The sequence below is a fragment of the Neopelma chrysocephalum genome, unplaced genomic scaffold (assembly GCF_003984885.1).
Source record: "Neopelma chrysocephalum unplaced genomic scaffold, ASM398488v2 Primary Assembly neopelma1_361, whole genome shotgun sequence".
Classification (NCBI taxonomy): Eukaryota; Metazoa; Chordata; class Aves; order Passeriformes; family Pipridae; genus Neopelma; species Neopelma chrysocephalum.
Genome location: NW_020898025.1, coordinates 731,204 through 751,077, shown reverse-complemented (window position 1 = coordinate 751,077; position 19,874 = coordinate 731,204). Strand labels below are relative to the sequence as shown.

Here is a 19,874-nt window from a genome sequence, read left to right as displayed (position 1 = left end):
CAGAATCCCAGAATGGTTTGGGTTGGAAGGGACCATAAAGCTCATCTTGTTCCACCCCCCTGCCATGGGCAGGGACACCTTTCACTAGACCAGGTTGCTCCAAGCCCCGTCCAACGACTCCAACCCGACACCGAGTGGTGCCATCGAGGTCCCTGGAGGAGACGCCGGATGTTTGTTGAAGCCGGTTGGAAGTGCCAAGCCTCCAACTCAGCTTTTACTGTGGAGTTGCCACCAAAGCCTCCGTAATCCAGAGATGAATCTGTGAGCAGTCCAACACCACCCACTCTCAGCTGGCTGCCTTTTAATCACACGCTCAATATCGCTGAAGATTAGGCAATTATTTCCGCATAATTAGTGTCCGGAATGAGGCACAGACAACATCCATAACGGGGTGCTTAAGGAGAAAAATTTTTAAAAAAGGAGAAAAAATAATCTTAAAGACGAGCTCACTGTATTTTGAAATACAGCCCTCAGAATCTGAAAAAGAGGGATAAAAAAAACAGCTACAGCCTGATTGTTCCCTGTGTGCCTGGTAACGGGGCTGCTCACGTGTGGCTTCCTCCACGCCACTGCACGTTCCACTCCTCAGCAACTTAAAGAGGCCTCACAGAACACTCTCCAGTCACAATTCAACACAATTTTATCTCTTTTTCTGCTTTCATTTGCTACTTTAGTGGTTGTTTTTCTATTTTTTGTTTTGCTTCCTTCTCCTCCATTTTGCTGCGCACAGCAGTTCTGACAAATCCCAAGACACTCTCTCCCACTTTTTAGGCCTCATTAAGCTCAAAACTGTGTTCAGGGTCAATGGAAAGTTCATGAAGCTCATGAGGAAGCCAGGATGATTAATGGGTTTGCATGGAGATAACGTGAAGCTTGCCCAGCTTCCTGCTAAGGACAAACCCAGACCAAACCACGCTGTCCAACCTTCGCAGCTGCCCTCGCATCTCCAGGGCTGAACACAAACAGAGAGACCCTGAACGTGCATCTGGGCTCTGCAGCTCAAGCCAAGGCTGTTCTCCACTCCATTCTCCTCCCTGGGTTATTTCTTTTCTAAGATGCAAATCTCAGCTGAAGGGAGATGAATCTGTTCTGTTCAAATGAAGTTTTTTCCATAACTGCTGCTCTGCTCAGCCCCAGAACAAGGGTTTGGTGGCAAAGGTGTTTGCAGAAGGCCACAGGCCACCCTGTGAGACACCGAGTTTTTCCTGTTTAAACTTTAGAAATGAGTATTTCAAGCTGACAAGTTGCTCCCTGTCAGCTGAGCCACTGTAATAAGCTTAAATCTCTGTGTGAGGTTCAGGGTTCAGCGGAGCCCTGATGTTTGAGCTAATGCTTGGAACAGCACATTTAGTGGAAGCCACCGCTCCCAGCATGACCCAAGGTGAGGGCAGAGTGGGAACAAGTCTCCTGAAGTATTAATGGCAACCTTGGGGTCTGCAAGGAGTGATCTCTGGCAGGTCAAAACAAGGAAAAAAAAAAAACCCCAACAGGGATTAATGTCAGCTCCAACATGCATCACACAGCCAGTCCCTGATGAGGTTGGTATTTGGAGGATATCCTGATTCGCTGCTTCCTGCTGACAGGAAATAAGTTTGTTGCTACGGATTTCAGTGACAGCAAAAGCCAAAGTCAACTCAAAACACCCTCCTGAAAATAACGTTCAACTGGGCAACATTATACACAAAAAACCCCCTAGAAAGATGATGATGCCAGGGAGCAACAGAGTTCCAGCAATATCTTCATTACAATATATTTTTCTCTTTAAAGAGCCCACGGAGCCAACCATGAAATGTCATGTGCAATAGACAGCAGGAATAATTCAGCATACAAATTAAGAGAGCGATTATTATTATTATTATTATTTTAATCACATAAAAGGACACTCCAGGGTTTTGTAATTTTGTGATCCCAGGGTAAGAGACTTATAGACAGAAAAAGTGCAGCACAATTGGAGGTTACCATTTCCTTCTGGTAGTTGGAATGTGGCTGAATTAATATTTTCATCCAATTACCTTTCCTGTGTTATGTATTCATACATCAACTCCTGTTGCTTCTAATTGAGGTGGGAACACTTCCTGCCTGCTCCATGGTTTCCTAGATAAATCAGTGGTGAAGGAAGCAGCTGTTTGGAAAATGTTTGGCTCAGCTGGCAAGACTGGATGGTTGAAGGCACTAATCCTGGGATGTGGAGCTTTTTGGGTCCAGTTGGGCCCAGCACCTGAGGTGACAGTCACAGAGCAGCTGCTGGTAAAAGCTGGCTGTGACAGGAGCTTGGTGGTGTTAAATCCAGTGGGAAGATGTTCCTTGAATCCCCATCCAGATCTGAGCCTGGCAGGTCACAGTGTCACAGTGCAGTGACAAGGCCTGGTGGGATTTGCCAGGGAGAAGAAACCTGAAGGGCTCTGGGTCTCAGGACAATTTTCCAGAGGCCTCTCTGTGTGTCCATGTGGTCACTGCTTTGCTTCCCCAGCCATTTCAACCCCCTTTTTTTTATGCTGGAGAGCCAAAACAGCACCATTTCCAGGCAGCTGAGACCAATGACCTCCTGTCTTCCAAACAAACTGTTGGGACAGCTCAGGCCACAGTCTGAGCCGAGTACACAAACACAGCCATGGATTTTTCCAAGAATTTCTCCACCCTGTGCAGATCTATGTCCCTGTGTCCTGTGACCAAGCAAACAAACGTGGAGCAACACAAGAGCCCTGCTCAAGGGTGAGGTCTAAACACACCTCTCACCTTTTAGATCCAGCTGCTGCCAGAGCTTTGCCATCCGGTCGTGGTGACCTGGATGTGCCCTGGATGTGACAGTTGTCACATGGATTCACATCAGATAAAGCTACAGAGCCTCACAATGTTGCATAAATTCAGCATATGCTGAGAGAAGCAATGGCTGCAACGAGGCAATTCATAATTTTAGGTGTGATTTCAAGTGGGGAAAGAGGAAGCAAGAGGGGAAACCTAGTTAAGGATTGCTATTTTTAAACTAAAATTAATATACCAACGTGCATTTAGGTGGTGAAAAATGTCTGACAGCACACCAAGGCTCCATATTTACTTTCTGTCACTGATTTCAGAGCAAATTGGCTCAGGTTATAAGTCAAAGAAGGATTCTCTTCTGCTGCCAGCACTGCACACTTCAGGAGATATCTGAAAATCGGGCTTCTTACCTTATCATTGTTAAAAGACTGTGCAATCAAAATGGAACTGACAATTCAGCTGATGCCTGAGCAGCAATAGATGCCAGCTCGCTCTCCCATAGCTAGAGAAACTCTGTAAAGCTAACAGGATTTTAAAAACATTTTGTCAGAGAAATAAGTGGCTATGACAGACCTGGGGAGCGGGCAGAATAACAATTCAGCTCTCTGCTGCTGGATATCCCAGTGACAGGTGCAGTTCAAGGGCTGTGCTACACAACACTGCTGCCCTCTCCAGCAGCCCTGCTCCCAGGGATTCCACATGCTCTGCAAACATCAGTAAATTCAATGCTTGCAGCACTGAAGGCAGGAATGCTGAGATGGTTAAGAGGGGTTAAAATAACTAGATCAGCACTGGGAGCATCATAAGTGCCTGCAGATCTCCAGCCTCACCCTCAGCCACGAGCTCAGTGGTGTCATTTTCCTTAAATCTGCCTTAAAAACTGATTCAAACAGTGGCCTGATATTCTGCAGGTTTCCCTTGAGTTACCTTAAGTGCAGAGGGAAACCTTGCAGGCAGTTCTGAAAAGCCCCAGTTGTGCAGCCAACCCCACTGGAACCTTGTGGTGCAGGTTTTATTCCAGCAAGGGATCATCCTTCCACCCCTGGCAGAGTGCTTTGCCCATTTCCACGGCACATTTTCCAGGCAAATCATCCCACATCTGAAAGTGTAAAACATGTTTACCCACTGCAGGGCCCATCTTATCACAAGCATCACAGATGAATAATTAATGCTCGTGAAAGAAGCACAGCTTGTGGGTTTGAGGAAAGGGCTCTCGAGCTGCAGTGATTATAAATGACAGCAATCAGAGGAGTTCTGTACAAATAAACTACGTCCAGAACGTGGGAGAGTCTTGATGAAATGGATGCCCTAGAAATAGGATCTGGAGAACATCAATCACAAGCAGGAACGTAAGGACCAAGTCACCAGATCAAAGTCCAAGGGAGTGGGATGCTGCCTGCGGTGGGTGTAGCAGCCTAGAAATTATTTGGGGAGTGGGCAAGTTGAATTTCCAGGTGAGCTGCCACCTTCCAAGGCAGAGGAGCAAGGAGATTGACTGATTTTGGGATGCAAGAGTTTTCCTGCCAGTGATTTTCCTGCCACCTGGGCAGGAAGAACGTTGGGAAGGGATTCTGCTGACGGCTGTCAGGAGAAGCAGGATGCTACGTAGGAGCAGAAGGTGAATGTTTATTTTTATTTCTACTTTGATTAGAGAGAGAATATTTGATACAGAGCAGCTCCCCCGCTTCCCCCAGGGCGAGATGCTAAACTAAAGGCTACAAGTGAGCATCACATCCACAACAGCAAAATGTATCACCCTTCAAGAACTTGATTGCTTCTCATGCACACAAACACGCGCGAAAATAGCCCCAAAGAGGTTCCTTCCCTCCCACATGCAAGCAGCAGCTGCAGAGAAATCTCAGCTTAATATTGACATCTCCAGCCTGGAGAGCACCCAACTGGCCTCCATTAAATCTGCAGTTAGGAATAAAAAGATGCAAGATGTGACAGCAGGGGCAATGGGCAACAATGAAGGGCAACAGTGCCCTGTCCTAATTTCTAAAATCTCTGAAGGCAAGAGGGATAGAGGGCCGCAGCAAGGGATTGCCTAATGCTTCCCTTCTTTACCAGCCACAGTTAAAAGGAGGAAAAGCCTATTAAAAGGCTGAAATGTACCATGTAGCTTCTTTTCTGCAATTGTCTGCAAATCCTTGTGCTCCAAAGCATTTTCCTTGAGAGTGCTCACAGGCACGCCACAAACAAGCATAAGTACTGTCAATTGTTTTAGCATGATAAATGCATTTTAAAGCTTTCAATATTTTTGTCTGTTTACTGGCGTGCTCCTTGAGGAATTTTGACAAGCTTGCCAGAATGGAAAGGCTGCAAAATGCTTAACTTAGTGCTGAACTTAATTCTCAAGTAAGAAACCTGGGTGTTGCTGGAGGGGGTTGAAAGAGAAACAAGAAAAAAGGACAAACCAACCCGAATCAAAGCTCCTGACAAAGCAAGGCTGTCATACACACTTTCAGCCCACTTCCAACACTGCTTCCTCCAGATATCCCACAGCCATTAACGTGGCTTTCTTGCAGGCCAGTATTGCACAATAAGATGTGAGTTAACCCTCTGGTATCCTGAGGAACTAAAGAGCTTCCAGGGATGGGGCAGCCACAGCTTCTCTGGGTAACCTTTGCCAGGGCCTCTCCACCCTCACAGCAAAGAATTTTTTCCTAATATCCACCTAAACCTACTCTCTGTCAGTGTGAAGCCATTCCCTCTTGTCCTGGCACTCCAGGCCCTTGCAAATAGTCTCCCTCCATCTTTCTTTTAGCCCCTTCAGGTACTGGAAAGCCACAACCAGGTCACCCTGAAGCTTCTCTTCCCCAGGCTGATGGTGTCAGAAGACACCTGACTCATTTCTACCTTCAAACCTTCCCTTTCACACACATCTCCCGGCCCCCCAGAGCTAAGGAGGTCTCTGCAGGAGGCTGAACTCAGCCTCCACACAAAGCAGAGGATCTCCACACCCACTCTGAAAGATCTCCACGTCATGTGCCTCATGTAGGGAAAGACTGGGACACCTACAGAGTGCAAAACAGGAAATGGGAGTGTTCTTCATACCATCAGTCCTATCCCTTTGCCCTGAGGAAATAAACTCACAGATAATTTGCCCACTAAAGAACTCTATTCCACTGTAATCTGGGTGAGGAAACTCCAGGAGATAATCTCTGCAAGGAGCTGAGAGACCCCTGCTCAGCAAGAATTCCCTAAGGATGGGTGGGAAAGTGCTGCTCAGGCAGATTCTGCTGGTCTCACCATGGCATAACCTGTGACACAAGGCCAAGCAGGGGCAGAGTGAACAGAGCAGGGAAATGCTTTGAGTGCAAAAAGAGAAAAAGATGATTTATATCCCAAAGCATCAAAAAGTACCCCAAGAAGTCAACAAGTATCCCACCAGAAGGAGCAGGGGAACAGCACTGAAATTATGTAAGTGGCTCACACAAAAAGAGGTAATCTGCTAAAGAGTGAAATTATACCAGCCAGTGAGCACACAGTGTAAGGAGCTTTTAATATTGATTCACTCAATATTTCATGGAATTCACATCTCGCTCCACAGTGGAGAAACGGGTGAGAAAATGCTCAGTTTGGTCAGGTCCTGATGTCTACAAGCTCAGACAAATAGCACCATTGTCAGGCTTGGACTGGCTTCATGTTTTAATAAAGACACTTTCAGTTTAGCACTGTTTGCAGACACATTTGGTGCTGGATCTGCACAGAGAGGTGATACAGGCCGGGGCTGAGAGATGCCTGCAGGAATGAGATTCCCAGCCCCAGGCACATGGGTAGGTCACCTCTAGGAGATGGGTTCAAAGTCTTGCTTCATACAAGTGGAGAGAGGAAGGAGATCAAAGCTGTTCCAGACTCCTCTCCGCATTGCAGAGAGAGGAACTGACATGTGACCTTTAAAAAATTCAATGAAATTGCACTAAAATTGAGTCTGAACTCACCAAACATGTTCCCGATGTGGCCGTTCTTGGTCAGCGGGCGCAGCTCGTTCTTTCCAAGTGCATATTGCTTGTAGTTATCCCAAGCAAATTTCATCATCTGTGAAGAGAAAAATGGAATCAAATTGAATAAAATTGAATAAAAACACTTAACAGGACTGAAAGTCTTCTGAACCTCAGCTCTGGGAAGGAATGGGAGTTTCCCATTTATTGCTAAACCCAGCAAGCAATGGCCCGTTAATTATAAAATCTTAATTCACAGTGAACACGATGAGTGGAGCTGCATCCAAAGGTTTGAGCAAGTCTCCAACTCATCATTCCTGGTGCACAACTTGGGACTGGCACATCTCAGAAGTACCACAGTATCCAACACACCAAGAGCCTACTTTTCCCCTCAGCCATCCAAACCAAGAGGGAGTTGTAGGAAGATGTCTCTACCTCTGACTTTCTGACCTTTTTTTCAGGGAGTATCAGTATTGCAGAATTTCAGTTTTATCAGTATTTCAATTTTATCAGTATTTCAAAATGGTAAAGCCAGAGCTGATCTATCCCTAAGTACAAGAAGAAATTGGTCTTAAGGACTGCACGGAAGTTTTCTTTCTATTAATTAGGAGAATACATTCACAAAGGGGAAATCCATGACATTTTAATATCTTCTATCAAAACTCCGAAGTCTCATCCTTAAGAGAGTTCTGCACAAGGGCTGAGTGATTTCTGAGAAACCCCTTCCAACTCAAACAATTCCTTTTGGGACATTTGAACTGTCCTGCCCGGGCTCAGCACATCAACCTTCCCCTGAGGACTGCACGGCAAGTCTGTGCAGGCTCCAACACACACACACACACCAGCACTGCCTTTTCTGTCCTCCTGCCCCTTTGGCTCCAGCTGGTAGGAAAAATTAAACCTACAAGTAACTTTTCTTCATCTGGGAGAGACTGGGATTTGTCAGCTTCTAAGGAGTGCCTTAAATAAAGCTGCCTTTTATAACCCACCCAGCCTGGCTCTGAGCAGTTCCAGCCCCAGCATCGCAGTGACCTGGACATTCTTTGATTCCATCCCCGGAAAAAAAGACAACAAAGGGGAGGAAAGCGGCTTCAGAGAATCAACAATATTCTCTGCTGAGCCTAACAAAGGTAAGAGTTGTCTAAAATGCTTCACTCAAACCAGACTTTTGAGAGAAAATGACAGTTTAAAACAAGTTGTTCCTCCACAGAGTGCCCCTGCCTCGTGTCTGCAGCAGATTTTGCTGCTCTATTTCGGCATCAGGAATGTGCAGGTTACTTTGGTCTGGAATTTCTGCTGTCATTTCAGTTCTTACTTTCCCCTCCAGCTGTGTGTTTCACCAGCCCAACATCACAAGCCTCTGGCAGTATCCTCGTTAATCAGCACACAGCCCCAAAAAGCCACATCGCCAGATTCCCCCCCTCCTCTTTTCAAACATCAAGCTTCCAAAGTAAAGTTTCATAAAGTTGGTCATATGGAGGAAGGATAAACATTTGCTGGACTGATTGATAACATTCAGACTCTGACACCACCAGGAGATGGAATGTTGGACAAACAAATAAAGTCAACTTGGGTTTTAAAAACTCAGTGTGGGATGAATTAGTCAGTGGAGAGGAAACTAAATAATGACCCGGGGGGGGAAGAAATCCTCCACAAAATCCATTTGAACATGTCTCAATCATATGACTCAGGGTGTTTACTTTATTTTTGCTAAATCTCTGGATTTTTTTTTTCCAATGGCAGCAGATTCAAAATGGGAAGTTCTCACTCTTCAGCAAGACAAGAGGGCAAATCTTTGAGGGACTCTGGCCTCTCTCGGACAGTAGGGAGCAAATGCTTCTATGTCTCAGAGCTTGATCCTGAGGTTCCCTGCAGGAAAGATGGTATTTCCATAAAGACAGAATTCCCACAGCAGGGCTTCTGACAGAAAGGAAACATCAAGTCAATCTACTGGGTTCATTCCTCTTCTAAATCAGAGCTGAGGAAGGAGGACCCACCCTTCTGGCACACAGAGAGCCTGGACGTGGAAAGGATGTGGAAATGACTCTATTTTGTTGCCTAAAACTCCTAACGTTGTAATTCTGAATCAGCCTCATTTTAAGCTGAGTATGGAATTTAAAGTTAATTCCTTCCCTCTGCTTTTTTAACCCCTCCACTCCAGAAGACCCAAAGTTTCCAAACCCAGGCATCTCCGCCACGCTGCCTCACACGGCTCCCTGTGATCCAGAGTTCCCAGCACCTCCATCGCCGGGAGGTGATGGAAAACTACCCTGGGTTTCCCTTCAACAGTCTCTTATGTCCTACAAGGGAAATCTCCTCCTCTCTCCTGTCTCCTCACACAAGGAAGGACGGCCTGAGGCCTGACAGGCTCCCCAGAGTGACCCACTTCACACAGGACTCCGAGCGCTGTTCGAATAAACACGTTTATTCTTCATTTGCCTATTCAGCCACTTAAGCTGCATTTGTCATGGTGCTGCAGAAAGTTCCCCTACAAAATGATTTCTTGGGCTGCACTGGCTGTGGTGTCTTAAACTCTCCTTCTCTGTTCTGTCCTGAGCTGATAGTCAGGGAGGCAGATGATGGATGAGATTGGATATGCTGCCTCATCAAACTGCCAGTTTTTTTCCACTACGTGAAGAAAATTTTGCTTGCTGCCTTTAAACCCTGTGGATTTGGGAGGCAAGGTGCATAATGTGGCCCCCTCCCGCCACCCCTTTTCATTTTCCAGGATCAAGCTTTCCTCTCTCCAAAAGCAGCAACTGGAAAAGTTTAAGAGCCAAAAGCATCTGCACCATTCTGCCCGTTCTGGCTCCCTGCAGCTGCCTCTCCAGGCCAAATTTAGCAGCTCAACTTCCAAACCACTGAAGAGATTCATCAAGTTTCTAAAAGTGGGGACTCCACATTTACAGGAGCTCTCAAAAGCTTTCTCTGACCGAGGTTCCAAATTCCAGGCTGAAAGGGAAGGGGCTGGAGCTGAGAGGTGCAGGAGGGGAATGTGCCTGCTGAGGTGTTCCAGGCAGGTTTCTGATGAGACACCGAGGTTAGAAGTGAATATTTTATGCCATTCCAGTCATGACACATCACAATACATCAGTGTTAACATTATGCCATTTTACATTTGAAAAATGGCCCCAGAACCACAAAAATTATGGAAATAGATCCATAATTTTAGATTTTGCTCTTACCAGTGAGCCATCTGCCATCTAATAGATAATTATCTATTTGGCCCTGATATTCTAATCACTCTGGCTCTCAGCTGATTTATAGCAGAGACTTCCAAATTTATAATTTAATTTGTCAGATTGCTCTTTCTTTTCTACAACCTGTAAGTCATTTGTTACTTTTGAGAGTTTCAGCAGCCCAGTCAGACAATTATGTATTAAAATCACCTAGAAATAACAAAACTGAATTCTGAAAATCTGCACTACCACTTTCATCATTTAGGCCATTATCTTTCCTTGTGCTTTGGTCCATCCAAACCCAAAAAGAATCTGGCTTTCAAGCCCACATATTTCGTACAGGCAGCAGCAGAACAAAAAGGCATTTGGTGAATACTGTGATCCAGGCAATGATGAAACAGGTTTCAGGATAAAAACTTGACCAAAGAAGTGTTTTCACTTTGAAGAGATGCACAGATCTTTAGCACATTTAATAACTAAACCACTCAAAGTCTCTGAGTTTATGGTCTTGCAAAAAGCAGAGAGATGAGAGAAAAAAATACAAAAAAAGGGGAAAAATTCCTCCCTGCTATCACTTGCCCTCCTTTTGTTAACAGGAAAGACTTCCAAATGCAGAGCACTCCCAAACAGCTATTTGATTAGTTTGATCCATCTAGACTGGGATAATTAATAAATGCTTAAAAGATGAAATCTAAATATACTGACCAATCAGCCCCTTTCAAGTACTTCCAAGGAACATTACACAAAGCCATTATCTTCACAAGATAACCACTTCTGTGGCTCTTCAGCCTCCTTTCTTCAACTCCCCTTCAAATTTTTCACTATAAAGTATCTGAGAAATTTCCAGTTTAGCTTAACAAAAAGGGAGGGAGAGGGTAATTTTAAATATTTCTTTCCCCATTGTATTCCTAACTGGTTTTTTCCCTACCTCTCTTCCTTTCTCTGGAATTGGAGGCAGATGAGTTGTCTCATTCCCTTCAAACCCAAGATCTGTTCTTTCCCACCTCTAACTTTCTTGCTACCCCAAAATAGCCCTGTTCTGGTTTGGATTCTTAAGCTGCAACATAATTCCATATATTTTCATCAACTGTGTAAAAAATAATTTGCCAGATGACAAGATGCAGAGAAAAAGAGAGACTGACTGTCAGTGTTGCAGGCAGAAGAAAAAGTCTGCCTGAACACACCAGGATAAGCCATTTATGTTTGGAATAATGGATGTATTTTTCCCTAATCAGACTTGCATAAACTTGTATAATTCAGGATTGACTGCGGGAAAGGTGATGAAACAGCATCATGTTTAGTACGTGTTGCTGTTTTTAATATTATCACACGGAGATATAAATATCCATACAAACAGAATGATACAAAAAAAGCTGGAATTCACTGGAAAATCTTTAATAGAAAGCCGAGCAACTTCTCAGGTTACTTCTTTGGGACACTGTCCTCAGTAATGTTTTTATGTAACAGCAAAAGGATAACAAAAAGGCCGTGTGTTAACTCAGCTGATTGAGATGTTCCATTTAGGCAGGCACTAAATATCCAGAGGCTTTTACTTGGTGAGTTTAAAAGCCTGGAACTGCAGAACAGACAGAGCTGCAGCACCAGAGACGTTACCAGGCAACTCACCGAGACGGACACCAACATTGATAATCCATTCTAAAGTAATTAAACTTTATAATTAAAGATTACAGTAAATCCAATAGATCCCAACAGGAACTTGAGCAATTCAAAGACACGCTGGCTAACCTGTCTATTTTCCAGGAGCCATGTTAGCTCCTGTCTGTGAATAAAACACTGAGTGAATTGCTGAGATTTTCATTTAATTGGCCTTCAAACAACTGACAACCATGAGAGTCTCACCTTGGGAAGTGTTAATCTAATGTCACTTCACTCCTCTAATTCTGAATCAAATATCATTCTTTTTTTAATTGATGGCAAAGGGGTAACTGGGGGTAAAACCTGAGTCTGTCACTACCAAATGAAAGCTCAGGCAAAGCCAAGTGAACACAGTGCTAACTCCAATGGGACAGGTTTTTCCTCTCTGGTTCCATTCTTGACTCTTCCACTACCCTGTGCCTCAGCTCATCCCTCTGCAACATAAACCTCACCCCTTTCTTCTCAAAGCACTGGGGGGAATAGAGAGAAACCAGTGTGCATTAAACACTGTGGGACTGAGTTCACTTGGTGAACCAGGTTGTCCGGGGAACCTGCAGCTGCCCCATCCCTGGAAGTGTCCAAGGCCAGGCTGGACAGGGCTTGGAGCAACCTGGGCTAGTGGAAGTGTCCCTGCCCACAGCAGGGGGTGGAACTGGATGATCTCTCAGGTCCCTTCCACCCCAAACCATTCTGTGATTCTATGATTCAATATTCTTTCACCAAACGATCCTGCAAACCCAGAATCATTTTGCACAATGTTCTGCTCGAGTTTTCCTTAAACACAAGATAAAGGCTCATGTTTCCACACCTAAAGCACCAGCCTGAGCACAGAACTCCTCCCCTGTGCTCCAGCTCTTCCTAATGGATTCTAACCCAAAATTTCAAACCCTGTCAGCCTCCTGACTGTAAATACATCAGCTGATAGTTCGGTGTTAGATGGCAGATAGAGACTGTGAATCACTTGCTACATGCAGCTTTATCTAAAAGTAAATATAACAGTAATTCAAGCAACAGGTGAGTGGGGCTTTGCTTCAGATTTTTTCTGGCAAAGTCTTGGCAGCTTGTCCTCAAACTGGCATGGGTGGTTTTTCATGCCATCAGTTGCTATCACAGCTCCCTCTCTCTTGCACAACAGCTCCTTGCTTAAGAAAACTGATCCCTATCACTGGAACAACAGAGGAATTCTTTATGAAGATAGAAGAAACCACCCTCCATCCAGACACAAGGCACCTTCCAGCAAGTTACAATAAGAAAAAAGTAAGTTTTACATTCTGCTTGTTGTTCCCAGCCAGACAGTCCAGCTGAGTAATGGCTGCATCCAGCTCAGATCTGCAGAGGTAAGCACTCTCTCCCTGCCACAATCAGGGAAAAAGCAGGGCTAGAAGCCTGATTTGCACTGGGGGAACAGGAAAAAAACCCCAGCACAGAGTAGTCCAAGGTCGTTAGTGTTAGTGACAAGGACAGAAATAGAACTCAAGAGTCTCCCTGACTCACAGTCCCTGCTAAGGAAAGCTGAATGGGGGAAAGAACAGCTCAAGCCACAATTAAACTAACACCTAATTAAATTCCTAATGCAACTAGATTTAACTGTGTCAAGAGGGGAAAAAAAAACACAACTAAAATCCTTTGATAGGGCTATCTCAGGCATTAAGACCCAGCTGGATCCAGCTGCATCTAAATCAGGAAACATGTCAGCAAGAGCAGTTGATTTTGCAGTTAGCCCAGTAATGAGATGCTGGACTGGAAGAGGACAACAACGGTTTTGAGAACAAATTTGCAAGTCTAGACCAAAGCACGGAGTGATTTAGTAGAGAGATGAGAAGAGCTGTAGCCTCGGCTCCTTCGCTTCCCAAAAATCAAAGCTTGGGGAAAAATCTAATAGAAATAAAAGGTACTTGTGTTCCCAGTGCTGTCAGCTTCATGTTCCCTGCGAGCCTCTACAGGATATTCCAGAGCACGGCCAGGCTGATGCTGCACAACAAACCCAGCAATAAAAAACAGCAAAGATTCTTTTTGCCCTAAGTTTGTTGCCCCTGACAGCTACTCAGGCTGTCACGAGGTTTGGGGAGCAGGCAGGAAAAGGCAACCCCTGGTGTCCAGTTTGCAGCCTCAGCCAGGGGAACTGACCCCATTAAATCTGAGAGGTGATTTTTTTTCCCATGGATGGACACTCCGAAGGTAATCTGGGATGGTGCAAAAAGAAGTGGTGTCGAAGGGCAAGTCTAACTGTGTGATGGAGACCAAAGTTGTGCCAGCAAACACATGGAAAGGGAATAGTGAGATACAGGAAGGATTAGAAATTGAAGAGGTGACACTGCAACGAAGATGAGCTTAAAACCACAGCAATAGTTATGATCTCCCTCGTTATCACCACAGAATGAAGGCAGAAGTAGCTCTTAGAGCAACATGAGGAAATCAGGGAAGAGATTTAAGGTGCTTATAAAACATTGTGGGTTTTTTTTTTTAAATGTATATACTGTGCAGAATTTGAACTTAACCCTGGTTTATGGCTTCCCTGCAGCCAAATTTCCCACCCAAACCAGATTTTGTAAATGGAAATTGCAGCTGTGAGGATATATCTGTAGCACTTAAGTACTACTTTCAAAGCAGAAGGTACCAGAATGTGTTGGAAGGTACCAGAATGTGAACAACGGAAGACCAGAAATCAATCCCTTTCTGTAACATACTGGAATGCTACATAATAATAGCAGATACTTAAAAATATTAAAATATACCCAACTACATCACACTGTGCTATACTTTTCCACACTCCTAGTTACAGGAATTATGGGATATGCTGCACTTTGGTAGTGAGAAAGTACCCCTTACCCAAACACACACGGAGGCACATCAAGCAGGTATTTTCCCTGACACTGCTAAAATATCACAACTCATTTACATCCCAATGTACTGGGTCACTTCACAAGATGACTTTTGCTAACAAAGTTGTGTATTAGGAGGTGTCTGTCAAACACAGGACAACTCCTCAGCTGCTGTGGGGGGTGCAGGAACACGGGACAGCAGGCAGACCCACAAAGCCACCAGTACACACCCTGTGACACTGTTATTTAGATTCTTCAAGTCCTTTTAACTCCAGGTTGGACAGTCTGGTTTTTGCTAGTAACTACTATTTCACTCCAGCAGGTTTTGAGGAAAGAAAGTGGGAAAAAATGACTTACCAAGTAATTACGCTCCTTCAAATGTCACCTCCAAGTCCCCTCCTGAGTTTTGCGCCTGCAGCACAAATCACGCAGGAAATTCCCTGAGCTCTCAAGATTTTGGGCACTGTCACATACCCATAGGCTGCCTTGAGGGCTCTTACATTTCAGCTAAGTCCCTTCAAGCATGTACAGCACACGGTCTCTGTAAATCCCTAATTACACACAGACTACAGAGAAGTGACCAGCGTTGCAGGTGAGTGATGGACAGCAGTTAAACACCCAGGCCAAGAATCCAGCAGCTCCTCACCATAACGTCCCCATGCTAAATGGGAAGGTGGATGGAAACACAAGCACTAAGCAAGACTTGTTTTTACAGACCTGCATTATGACAAGGTAAGTAATTTTCTCTTTCCCTACAGATACCATCTGCACAAGATTCTCATTTCTGGAGAGCTGCAGCCCAAGGGGATGCTCTAAAAGGAGCTGTAGCCATAAGTAACCCAAAATGGGCAGACTGCAAGGAGATGGAAGAACAGAAAAAAAAGATTGTGGAAACATTTTGCTTCACTTTTTCAAGGATAATAAGAACAGGGGGAAAAAGTCTCTAGAACCTATTAGGCCTGTCTTTGGGGACAGATGTCAAACAGATCAATACTGAAAAGAAACAAAACAGAGAAGATGCCAGGCTTTGTGCTCCTGAGCCTTGGATGTGGCACCATAGCAGGAATCCTCTGTGGGTATGGAAGTGAAAGACTAAACAGGGACCAGAGTCTCTGTGTGTAAATCTGCCACGGAGCCAACCTGAGGCAAGTAAATAAAGCCTTCCTCACCCAGAGCAGAGACATCCTGACAGTCACTGTGGTACACAGTCATGGGAATCATGATGCACCAGGCTGGGGTTCTGTGTGAGGCTCCACATCCAGCAGCCCAAGCTGGACACCCGCAGAGCTCTAGTGCAGCCCAAGAAACATTTCCAAGGCGTTTTCAGAGATATAAAAAGTGAAGACCAGCCTCAAAGTCGCCAAATCCTCTTTTGGGGAAGAGATTTCTTGGCCTGGGATACAGCAAGAGGCTTTGGAACACGAGTGACACGGAGCTGCTAAGTCAGAGCAGGAGCCAGGTGGACAAACGGGACCAATTCACAGCATGGCTTGAGGTGCAGCCCTGGCTGATGACAACCTGAACAGGCCCTTAGATCTGGGAAAGGAAATCCCAGCTCTGAGCAAGATGACGCTGTAAGATACAAAAGGAGTCCTTCCACATCAGAAGGAAACCTTAGCACCGTCCCGGGTTCACTCGGAGCTCAGCGCACTCGTCTCTCTCTTCCCGTTTCAGGAGCGCAGCTGAGCTGCCTCTTCCCTCCCAGCACCCACAAAGCGGGAATTGCTTTTGACACATGGATGGCTCAAGGGCCCGAAACGCAGGCAGAAGCAGATGGGATAACTGAAGGAAGGGGAGAAAGAAAGAAAAAAAAATGTAAATACAGGCCAAGAGTTACCCTGCATCCCTCCTGTTCCACGCTGCGAGAACCAACTTAGAGAGCAGAAGGAACATCTGTTTGGAAACCGTCCTCGTTTCAGTCCAAATGCTGGAACAGGAGAAAGAGGGAGGCTGAGAACTGCCAGCACACCTCGTGCTTTATCTCACACTTGGATGGCTTAACAGGAGAGATCTGGGAGGATGAGTTTAGTTTAATGATTTCTTGCTGGTTCACCTGCTCCCCATCTGTCTTTGTAGTCCTTGCTCAGAGGGACAGATTGGAGCACTGCTGTCCTCTCCCCTTCCCAGAGTTACCTGTGATTTGAACTTCTGACGAGAGGAACGGAGCAATTCTCAAGCATTAAGCAGTCCACTGAGATTAGTCCAATAATTTATCAAAGGTAATAGCTAATAACAGACACCAGAAACTCACTCACAGCCTTCCTAGAGCCTCATGTCAAGAGTTGTCACCTCACAAAAGCGTGACAAGAAATTCCTGGACCACAGTAGCAAATTTATTAACAAGGGGCTGATAAACTCTTCCAAGAGTCCCACAGCCCACAATAAATCATACAAATCAGGTTGCATACAAATCTGGTGAGATCTTTAATAAAAATGAAGTTGGAGGAGTGGATGTTAGAACAATGTCAGAATTCAGCTGGCAGGATGGAGGGGACTCGTTTTCATTTAGCCTGACCTCCCATCCCGAGAGGGATCAAGGCTTGGCCCTGGCATCACTCCAGCACTGCACTACACAGTCATCACACGACAGTGACTAATGAACTGCTGAAAGAATAAAGCAAGAAATGGCAAGTTAAGGGATCTGGGTAATAAACTAAAGAAAAGAGCCATAAAGATTCATCAGAATTAGAGACAGAAGGCACCTCCCAGGTCACAGACTCCATGTTCCTGTCAGCATAGAAGAGGCACCCACTGTACTGCTCTGGCCGTGCTGCCTTTCAAGACCTAAGGAACAAGGTTCCACTCTGTTCCACTTACCAAATTCCACCCTAATATTCAACTCCAAATTTTGTTTAAGTCTTTGAAATCCAGAAATGAAAGAACCAAGTGAGAAGACTGCTTTATCCTACTGCAGCCTTTCAGAAATCAACCTTTTGAGTTATGCTGCTGTGCAGCCACTGATGAGAGGGGGCAGATCCACAGCCAGCAGTGACAATGTTCTGGCTGTTGAGGGCTCACCAACACGCAGAACAAATGTCTGATAGATAAGATAATGGAACACAACTGTGGTGGTTCAGGACTGAGGAATCCCAACACGGTCTTGGTGCTGGAGGAAGGACTTCAGGAAAGCCAAAACAGCACCAGAAATCAGCCAAGGATTTGTCTGGGTTCAGCACAACGCTGAACTTCAACATAAATATGTGTCCTTCCCAGAAAACTCCACAGAAAAACGAGGTTCAGATGGAAGAAGAGGCAGAAACATCCCATTTCCACTGGAAATATTTCACTTGTGAGCTGGGCTGGCTAACCCAGACAGCAGGAGGGTTTCAGGATGGATGAAATACGATTACATTATAATTATCCTTTGTTACTTTGCAAAGTACACGGTTATGCACTTTCTTTACTGCCCAGGGAAATCATGTTAACACAATTAGAGCAAGAACCCTGCTTTAAACATGGTTGCTCGGACGTTACTAACACGGCTCCAATTCTCAGTACAGACAGTCTTCAGAGCCATCCTGCTCCATAAATCAGTGGGAGTTCTGTCACTTCCTCTGAAGAGAAGGGACACTCTCCAGGATGCACTGAAGATACAGCTTCACTCTATATCATCATCTCTGCTAGAGCTGCTGGCACGAGACGCTGCAGATTTTCTACATCTCTCGCATTTATTATTTTTTGCAGCAGAATATCATTTTACCCACTAATAAACTAAGAGACAGAAATCTAACAACAGCTCTAGGGCCATGCAAGGCAAGTGTTGGAGGCCAGATTAGAACTAATGAGCTCCTGGCTGCCACTCAATCACAAGCATCAGAACAATTAGCTCAAATAAACCCAAGAACCGTTTTCTGCTCCGCTGTCGTCTGCCCGTCCTCCCCAGTAACTCCCGAGCTGGAAAACTCCAATCGGGTTTGACAGAGGGGAGAGGTCACAGACAAACTAAAGTTCAGTGCAAAATGCCAACAAAGTGGTGGGGAGACCCACAGAGTGTCCCACTAACAGGGGGTACAACAGGCTCCTGCTCTGGTCGCCCAGGGCCCGCTGAGGAACAGGCAGCTGGATGTGGGTCGGTACCTCTGGTTCACACGGCCAGGGAGGGACACTGGGAAGAGCAACAGACACCACTGGGCAGGGATGGGTGACACAGGATTACAAACACAAAGATGGGGAAAGTCCCAAACCCCCACGATGGATCTAAGGATGCATGGGGGTTTCAGCACACGGGGCTCCCACTCCTGGAGAGCCAGAATCCATTACCTTTCCTGCTAAGGGAAGAAATTTTATGAACACACTTCCCCTTTTTGAACACCGTGGAGATCTCTCCTTTGATTCCAGCACGCAGCAGACACGCACACAAGGGACTCTCCATCCTTGCTGTCAGGATAAGTAGATGCAGAAGGGAAGCACTAAAGTCACTTCAGTTTAGTGCAACCTCTTGCCATTACTTACGCTCCAGAGTCCTCCCAGGGAACGCTGAAGGGCCCGAGAGGAAGCAGTTTTGCTGCACATTAACTCGCTGGATTAGGGATTAAAAAACCTGTGCCCATTTCACAGAGGTGCCCAGTGGAACCACACGGTGCCACAACGAATCTGCCCTCAGGAACAGAACACAGAACTGAGTGTCCTGATCTCATTAACAGGAGGTGCTCTGCTCCTCCAGTCAGGGTACAAATGAGTAACATCCCTGTCCCATAAACAGAGGATGTTTATTATCCAGTCCTTCAGCGTTCCCACTGTGCTCTCTCTCCTGCAGTGGTCTGGGTCCATCATGCACAATGCACTCACATTATGCACGGATCAGGGACATCACTGCCCATGACAGCTCCTCTGGAGCCCTTCCAAAATGTTGTGTCATATGATGAACTGAAGTGCCAAGGGGACACGCAGTAAAGACAGCAATCATGGGAGTGTGTGCTCTTCATGCCAAATCCATTCACAGCATTCAGTGAGAAGTACTTTTCTGGGGAATGTAAATGTAGTCTCTTTCCTAAGTTTAAGGATCAGAATGCTCCAAGCATAAGACTTCCTCTTCCTACCAATGGAGTGAATATTCCTTCTGCCTTCTCCTTTTGACAGCTTCATATCAGCTTTATGTTCAGATCAGTCTGTCATTTAATACTAAAGATACATTCCCCTTTCCCCCCTCTCAGCCTCCCATCTAAAACCTGAATTGTTCTCAATACTGGAAAACATATTCAAAAACATCAAAATGATAAACAACCCAAACAGTAACAGAATCAGAGGGTAAAGCAAACATGATTGATTAACCTCCTCTGGTAGAGCCCTGCACACAGAGCCAAAGGAAAGAACACTTAGCACAAAAATCTTTCTCCCATTAAGTGGCAGATTTAATCATTGATTAAAAAGTTAATCAAGAGTCTATAAAAATTTTGGCTGGAAAGATGGGATCTTAACCCAGGTGACTGCTTTTTAGTAAATATTTGAAGAACTGGACATACACAGCCCCACAGACCGATGGTAGAACAGGGAGGTTACAGGCCAGGCTCCATCCT

General features: G+C 45.3%; 1 protein-coding gene across 1 annotated transcript in view; it reads right to left on the bottom strand.

Moving 5' to 3' along the window:
• The window catches only part of MAN1C1 (mannosidase alpha class 1C member 1), a 62,878-nt gene that overhangs the window by 36,288 nt on the left and 6,716 nt on the right, over positions 1-19,874 (bottom strand). The window contains exon 2 of the mRNA XM_027705944.1: positions 6,702-6,798. Within this exon, the coding sequence (XP_027561745.1) occupies positions 6,702-6,798 (97 nt within the window). The remainder of the gene's footprint in view (positions 1-6,701; positions 6,799-19,874) is intronic.